At 36.3% G+C, this 8,606-nt stretch overlaps 1 protein-coding gene across 1 annotated transcript; it reads right to left on the reverse strand.

Moving 5' to 3' along the window:
• On the reverse strand, nt 1-5,474 carry LOC128991094 (sphingomyelin phosphodiesterase-like). Its single transcript, XM_054413821.1, has 6 exons — nt 5,306-5,474; nt 4,913-5,107; nt 4,375-4,545; nt 3,858-4,038; nt 1,998-2,188; nt 1-173 (listed from the first exon to the last, which is right to left on the reverse strand). The coding sequence occupies exons 1-6, from the start codon at nt 5,458-5,460 to the stop codon at nt 44-46; spliced, it is 1,023 nt and encodes a 340-aa protein (XP_054269796.1). The 5' UTR covers nt 5,461-5,474; the 3' UTR covers nt 1-43.
• Between the last annotated feature and the right edge of the window lie 3,132 nt (nt 5,475-8,606).

The raw sequence follows: 8,606 nt of genomic DNA on the forward strand, positions 1-8,606 counted from the left end.
TCGCATTATTTATCCCTGAGTTGTTTACAGTATTTTCTGTTTCCTAGTCGCTGAGCAGTATACTTTCACATTCAATTTCATTGGCTGTAGAGACAATCAAACATAGTTGTTGCTGACGGCAACTACCAGTGCAATCTTGTTCATATGCAACATCACTGTTTTTATAAAAATACCTGAAACAATGATAGTTTATTATAATTCTATAAATAAATCAATTTTAACACTAACTTTATGGACAAATGTACATCTTTCGTAGTTTAAAGTGCGGATTTTATGCTTTTCTCACAGAGCTGAAAACTTCAACTTAACTTTATCTGACAAAACAAAAGTTATTTTCACCACACTAAGATGTTTTTAGCTGTTTTACATAGGTTAATTGGTGGCTGAAAGTTACGTTTTGCTGGCCATGCCAGCTGTCATCGTCATTTGGGGACCAAGCAGGTTTTTACATCCCTAGGGTCGCAAAATCAGCTGTCCGCTTACTTTCTTAAAACATTAATGCATAAATACACAATCAGTATCCATAGCATTCCAATTGAATTGTATTATTGTCCCCGTTGCCTAGCAACTATTTATTATTTTTTCCGCTGATTCCTCAAATTATTTATTTTTTTTTTTTTTTGTCCTAAGGACGCTAGGCACGAGCCTGGGATTGTTTTTCACATTACTTCAGTCTAGACCTAGGGGTTGCGGCATTATCACTTAGATAAAATCCATTGGTGACTTGGCGGGGATCGAACCCGGGACCTCAGGGACTGAAGTCCCGCGCTCTAACCACTACGCCAGCTCGCTCCCCAGGTGAATAGTGGTAATAGGGTATAGTGTGGTGAAAAATAGCGTCCGTACCACAGACCGAAATGGTTTTGCAGCTCTCGATTGTTTTAAGTTCGAGATGAGCCGGCAAAACCTCATTTTCGGCCCTAGGTACGAAATATACTATTGTGTAATAGTGAGCAAAGTTACACATTTTAAATGTGAGAAACTAAGTGCATCAATTTGATCGAGTTTAAACCAAAACACTTGACTCCAGTACGGCCTGTAGAGTATTTTACTTGAAACTCCTAGAAATCACCTGAGATCTTTACAGTGATTTATATGTTCAGTCGGTTTGAAATACAAATTAGCTCTTCCTCACATCCACGACAAGACAGTGATAGGGTCTAGTTCAAGACAGTCACTTGTTCTGATATTTTTTCAGGAGAGGAGGCCTAAGGTAGATTAAAGGTTAACACCCTTATTCTAATGTTCTGAGACATATGGTTCTTGGACCATGTGGTACAAATAAAATCATTTATTGAGCAATTAAGCACAAACAGGCAATACGCCAAGTCAGAGAAAAGTGGCACACATTGATGGAAGTCTTTTACAAAAACAACACAGGCTTTTTTGCCCTGTAGCAGCAAACCTGGGTGCTTGATAAACTAATGTTATCCAAACAGGGAATGAATTTGACATTGTTATAAAGATATTTTAGTGAAAATAAAATCAGGCAAAAGGAAATTCACTTAGACTGTAGGTTTGCTGCGGCACGGGTATTTATATTTATATTATTATTTTCAAATTTAATTTGGATAGTTGAATTTGTGGATAATTGCAGTACAGATACAGTAGTTTGATTTTTTTCTGTATATGAAATTTTAAAAGCTATTGAAGGGTGTAGTGAGTTTGCCGCAAGTGATATTATTTCATTCCATCTTTGCAAGTTATACATCATACACATTAGCTTGTTGTAAAGGTGGGAAAAAGCTCTGCAAAGCACTAATATAGACGTTTTTAATTTTACAGCCAAGTAATTTGTCGAGCAGATAGTAGGAGGCACCCGTCACTAACATTAAAATATACTAACTTTTGTGTATGTCAGACTGGCAGTGTAAAGTTTTGTGTTTCTTGTCCCAGAGTAGACAATTTCCAATTCAGATAAGCCTACTTGTCCTCATGACAAATCCATGTGCTCTTGCGTAACATCCTTAACTTAAATATAATAGTTGAATACTCACAAATTGTATTTACGGAAGTATCTATCATCAACTGCCAATTTGGTTACTAAGTCATCCAAATCTTTATATGATAGTGATGGTAGGTCGTATGCATCTTTGAAGGAATACAATTTAAACCAGTCTGGAGATTTTCCTTGGTTGAGATTAGCCTCTGTTAAGTTGTAGATGTATGTGTCAATATCTTCCACCATCTGCGAAAAAAGCAATTAAATGTCAAATATTTGTAACTTTTGTGTTCGCAACATTCAAACTACAATTGAATATTTTCTTAGAATCATAAAGGATTAAAATATTCATTTTTATTAAACAATTCTAGTCCGTTTCGATGACGTTCTTTTATCTAATGATTTTGATATTGTGTAGATAAAATCATATTTTTCCTTTTCTACTTTATCTTTCAGCGATTAAATTGTGCCTTGGTCAGTGGTGTAAATAACACTACCGCAACCCTCACAATACAGGGGGGGGGACGCTGAGGTCCGACTGTCACCGCAATCACAAAATACCCCCGCCGCAGCAAACCTGCAGACTAAGCGAATTTCCATTTGACTGATTTGATTTACACTGAAATGTCTACTTAAAAATATAACATTTATTCCCGATTTAAATAGAATTAGTTTAACAAGTACTTAGGTTTGCTGCATCAGGGAGGGTAAAACTTTTTTTTGTAAAATGGTAATAGTTAGTAAGAAATAAAAACATTTTCCAAATTTGATCAAAATATGTTCATAAACAAGCAAACTACAACAGTTTACTTATTCTCCATAAGAATAACATGGGAATTTTAAATTTACAATTTTTTGGAATTTTCTCCATAACCATTAGGCGCATAATAACGCTTCAATATACTAAACTATTTGTTTTTTTAAGCTCTACAAAATGGTTTGGAAAGAAATTGCTAAATTTTATGTTTTTTGGGTCAAAAATGGGAAAAACCTATTTTTACCCCATAAAACCCCCGTTCCCATGGTCCGATCATGCTGGATCGCGAACTCGTTCGAATAAACGTAGGTTTACACGTTTGTACCAAATTTCATCAAAATCGGATCATTTTTGCTCGAGTTATCGTGCTAACGGACACATATATATATATATATATAAATATATATATAAATATATATATAAATATATATATATATATATATGAATTTGAACGGATGGTGTTTTTGGCCTCTAGGGACCTCAAAACGAAAAAAAAAATCGGTCCCGCGTCCAGGTCTTACCATGAGTACTACGGTAATAGCTTATTCCCTATATGGGAAATTCGCTAAAAAGGTGATGTTTCTGTGACCGGGGGAAACGATGATGTCTTCAAGACCTAAGGAGATATTTATGATTTTGCCGCAATCGCGGAAAAAAGATGACATCGTTTCGGTGACCGCGGGTGACAAAGATGATGTCTATAAGACCGGAAAAGATATTCATGATTTTGCTGCAATTGTTTTTGTGACCCCCGGAGACGATAACTTCAAGACCAAAGAAGATATCAAGATTTTACCACAATCGTAGAAAAAGATTATGTGGTTTCCCTGACCGCAGGAGGCAAAGATGATGTCTTCAAGACCACGAATGATCAAGGCAAACGATGACGAGTTTAAATGACCGCGGGGGACGATGATCATGTCCACACTATTGCTGAGATAAACGAATAAAGCATGTTTTGATGGGATGTATAAATGTATTGCAGGGGGAGGGGTGCCGCTTAATGTACTAACGCCACTGGCCTGGATCCATAAAGTTTAGATTTCTTGCCTTTCTTGATTTCTTTCTTTGATTTCTTATCCTATAAAGGCAAAGTAAAATAAAAATCCAAGTAAATATCAGAGGCAGTTTTTGTCAAAATAAGCAATGAACACTCACATAGTTTTGATGGTTAACATGGTAGACCTTGTAATTGGGGTTTGCATCTGTATATGTGGTAACACTCCCTCCGTTCCAAGATACTGAATAAGGGTCTGCTGTAGTGTTTTGACCATAAAACAAATAAAACTGATCTTTGTGAGTGTGACCCGCAAACTGGGCAGCCACTGTGTCCTGAAACCTGAAAACATCGGACGTTTATAATTTTTAATCAGCAGATTGTCACATGATTTGGTGCAGTGAAATTTTAAAACACACCCCAGTTTTAGCTTAGGCTAGTTGATAATTTCAAATCACAACACATAAATACATGCAAATACACATATAAAACATAAAGTTAAATATATACGTATCGGATATCGAATCATTATTTAGGAGGAGGATTAAGAGAGTGACACGAGGAAGGGAATGAAGAGGAAATGAGGCAAGACAGGTAGAGTTGGTGGCAAATTTAACGGATATTAGGAACCAGTGGGTGACGGCATCATCACACAGTATAGTGTAGTGTATATCCTACCTCTCCATCACTCTGTGGTACTCTCTGCTCCATACATGTAGAGTGTCGGGCTCACTGGGTGGTCCATGCATCAGTATGTGAACCTTCTCCTTTTTACGCTCTGCCTCCAAAAGTTCTTCTACGAGCCATGCCAGCTGATCTGCAGGGTCTACTGGGTCTAGGATCATCCACCTGACAAGATTGAGTGCTAAAAGTGGGGAGTTATTGGTAAAAGAAAATGTAGTGAGTCACAGTAGGCCTATAGATAATCAACTGGGCTTTGTTAATGCCAGACATAGTTACAAGTTAGTTCCATCACAATACAACCCAAAAATAATTAACTAAATCTAAAAGACTAAAGGTTTTGTTATATTTCCCAAATATTTAATTTACCTATATGAACCATTGTGTCATAAAATAAATTTGAATCTCCATCATGAGAGTGGAATATCCAATTTGTGTATCTAAAGGCAAATCATTTACTAACTTCAAGTACAATAAACTTAATATCATTATTAATATTTGAGCATTTTTTAAATTAAAAAAGTGCTTCAGTTACCAATTAAAACAGTATCCAAACATGGTGTTGAGCCCAATAACACGAAAACCTTCTTCTGGAGACACTGAGTAGAATCCTCCTTTCATAAATGTAGTTTTGGCCTCCGGAGGTAAATCTTTGCACAGAGAATCGTAGAAAACTTCGTACAACCACTGGCCATTATACTCAGGGACATTTATGTCCAGAGGTGCCAACCTGGAAATTATGTTTGGTTATTGTTGTAAATGGAAATCTATATATTATAGAATAAAATTTAAGAATGAAGAACTCTTGGTGGAACTGTTTCCATCATACTGTACAATGATTTTATAATTGGTAATTAACTAAGCAATGTAAAGCTTTCCAGGGAGCATCAAGCATAAACAGACACAGGTTATTTACTTCAATACATACACATTGGCTGGATGTGGCTCATGGTTTCCCAAAACAGGAAAAATCATTGTTCCTTTAAAATGTTCTTGAAAAGATGTTCCTTGATCTCTTATTTGTTTTGAGTTGCTCTTTCGTGTAGTTTCCCAAAGATTGTGAGCTATAAGATCTCCAGTCATATACAGATACTTGTATTTCTAAAACAAAGAATTGAAAACTGTTAAAGAAAATATCCTCCCATTTCAATCAAGCAAGTTAGCTAGAATCTAAAGGAGGAGGTCAGTTAAGTCACTCATAATATTTGCCTCTCAAGACACATGCCAATGAATCTGAGAGGGTTTGGTAAAATGCAAGGAGGTGAGGTGAGGCACACATATATAGCCTCTCAGACACCCGCCAATGAATCTGAGAGGGTTTGGTAAAATGCAAGTAAGGAGGTGAGGTGAGGCACTTCTATATAGCCCCTCAGACACCCGCCAATGAATCTGAGAGGGTTTGGTAAAATGCAAGTAAGGAGGTGAGGTGAGGCACTTCTATATAGCCTCTCAGACACCCGCCAATGAATCTGAGAGGGTTTGGTAAAATGCAAGTAAGGAGGTGAGGTGAGGCACTTCTATATAGCCCCTCAGACACCCGCCAATGAATCTGAGAGGGTTTGGTAAAATGCAAGTAAGGAGGTGAGGTGAGGCACTTCTATATAGCCTCTCAGACACCCGCCAATGAATCTGAGAGGGTTTGGTAAAATGCAAGTAAGGAGGTGAGGTGAGGCACTTCTATATAGCCCCTCAGACACCCGCCAATGAATCTGAGAGGGTTTGGTAAAATGCAAGCAAGGAGGTGAGGTGAGGCACTTGTATATAGGCCATCACAGGGCCGGTGATAGTAGCTAGTAAGGGCTAGACCACTCTGCCGGTGTACCTGCATCCCGCTCGTTTCACCCTGTGACGTCACGTGGTTGTCAGCCGCGCCTGTACTGTACTATGAAAAGCAATGCTCGGCAGCGTGCGCGCGCTGTTTCGAATTAAAATTCACGCTAAATTTAAAGACCTATTTTGTTAACCTCTGGTGTTCTTTAAAGGAAATTAAATTGTCTATGGAATGGTGTAACTTGTTCATATGAATATTATTATTTACTATTTATTATTGAAGATCAAAGTACGAAGAGTTGCTCTGGACTTTGAAAATGTGATTACTTTAATAATGTTTTTTTTTATGGAGATATATTTAACACAATAACAATTTTTTCTTGTTCCCTAAGGTTTTTGCGAAATAAAAAACATTTACTTAACCATTTTTAATAGAAATATTTCTATACAAAAATTAAAGTTGATTTATTTTTACAATTGTTAAGACGAGTTTAGAATACAAACACTAATTTGAATGGCAATATAAATATTTAATTAGAATTTCTTATTAGGTTCTTGAACTTTTAATACCATTTTTTACTAGTTTTAATCTGTTTACAAAGCTATTGTATGCAGCTATCTTTTGTGAATGTGGGTGATGTGTTTGGCAGACAATTTTAAATAGGCGACAAAAGGACGAACTCAAAAGAAAATTCATATCCGCGATATTTTTAATTGCACTCACGGTCTTTTTAGTTTTTAGTTAAATTAAGATATACAAATTAAAGGGTTTTCAAATCCATTATATGCTACTTTCGTTTTATGTTAAAATAAAACAAAAAAACTTAAAGCGAGGTGTGAACACTTACAATTTCACAGCGCACATCGACACCTAAATGGCACTGACATAACATTTCAAAAAACCTATGCTCTAGTAGTTGAACTCCAATGTTGTGGTCAAGGAAGAATAATTCTACGCAAAATATAGTTATTATAGAACATGTTTATTACCAATACATTAATATTAATACATCGTAATAGTTTCAAAAATTTGCAACGTCTTTTCTTATTTGTTGGACTTGGTCCATTTTATAGCTTTTTTAGATTGTTTTCTCTTATTGTTGCTTTTCTGTCTGTTCACCTCTCTAACTCGAATAAATGTCCTGATTCTGGAATATACGTGAACAGCTTCCTTACATACATAAGGAAATTGTGCACTCAGTCTCTCTTTTAAAACTTTAACAACTCCAAATTCACTGCTAAACTTCAACAGGGGACCATGCAACTCAATAAACACCTTTTCGTACTCTTTTACTACAGAAAGCCACTGTTCACTTGGTTCTGTAAGGGAGCCGTGAGATAGAGTTTTAATCCAAGACGGCTGCTCCTCCTCAGAAATACTAACGTTTTCCACAATTTTCCCAAGACTAGGATCTACATTCCGCACTCGGAAAGCAACATAGCCAGCTATGTATTTAACTGCCTCTTCCTCTGCCCACGTAGTGGCTTCCTCGCTCTCGTCGTCGTGGTCGTCTGAAATAAAAACAAAGTATCAAAAAAGAGAATTGACTTGTGGGTAATGTAAAATTTATAAAGAACTTATCCATAATCGAAATTTGTTTTTAGCCTCTTAATTTTTTTAACACTATTTATGAAGTAAATTCTAAGAAAATTCACCTCTTAAGGAAGTTAAAAGTTTTTTTTTCATTGCTAAATCCGTGAAAAATGCATAAGAGTGTACAATTACATCATTCAATCGAATAAGATTTCATATATAAATACTATTATTCTTTTATCTTTGGAACACCTTTGCTATAGAAATTAGTTTTAACCACCTCTTCTTTATAATAGTATAGATAAATTGTAAAATGTACGTATACAATTTTCTAAATGATTTAAATTTATTTAGATAAAACAGCTGTAATGTTAGAACTATTTTATGAAGATTACAGATTACCTGAAAATGTCGTGTTCTCCTGCAGCATGTCGACTTTTGAACAACTGGACTGCAAGGATCCTATTTCTTCTGTTGTAAATGCCATTTGCAACAAGTCCGATGTCAAGTAAGCTGGGATTTCTGGACATTTCTCTTCAGCCGATACTATGTTAGTCTTCCTCGATGGAATAGGCATTTTGTTGGAAATAATCAGTGTTCTTAGGCGTGTGATTACATCTGAAGGGCTAGGATGATCGTGGAAGCGCCCCAACCCACAAGGCTGACCAAACAAACTTTCAAGAGCGTCTTGAGTGAGACGGGTAGTAAGTATGTATTTAATGCCATACTGCGCCTGGAGTTGCGTAAACATGTCCCTCAAAGATGCGATTGATACTAAAATGCCTTTCTGAAAGGGAAGCAATTTAGGTTTGCCTTTAACTCTCATTTGTTTCACTACATACTCGACTTGATTAAGTATAAGATACTGTTCTTCTGCGTGTTCAGTCAAACCGAAAGCAATCTTAAGCGGGTGCGCAGGGTCAAA

Source organism: Macrosteles quadrilineatus, unplaced genomic scaffold (assembly GCF_028750875.1).
Source record: "Macrosteles quadrilineatus isolate MER2022 unplaced genomic scaffold, UCM_ALF_1.0 Scaffold_3__2_contigs__length_128488019, whole genome shotgun sequence".
NCBI lineage: Eukaryota > Metazoa > Arthropoda > Insecta > Hemiptera > Cicadellidae > Macrosteles > Macrosteles quadrilineatus.

Bases quoted from the DNA above. Each gene is read 5' to 3' on its own strand.
- LOC128991094 (XM_054413821.1), bottom strand. From the start codon at position 5,460: ATGACTGGAGATCTTATAGCTCACAATCTTTGGGAAACTACACGAAAG. The intron at 4,546-4,912 runs GTAACTGAAGCA...CAATCTTGTCAG, and splicing joins TTTGGATACTGTTTTAATTG to GTGGATGATCCTAGACCCAG. The intron at 4,039-4,374 runs GTAGGATATACA...CGATGTTTTCAG, and splicing joins TACCACAGAGTGATGGAGAG to GTTTCAGGACACAGTGGCTG.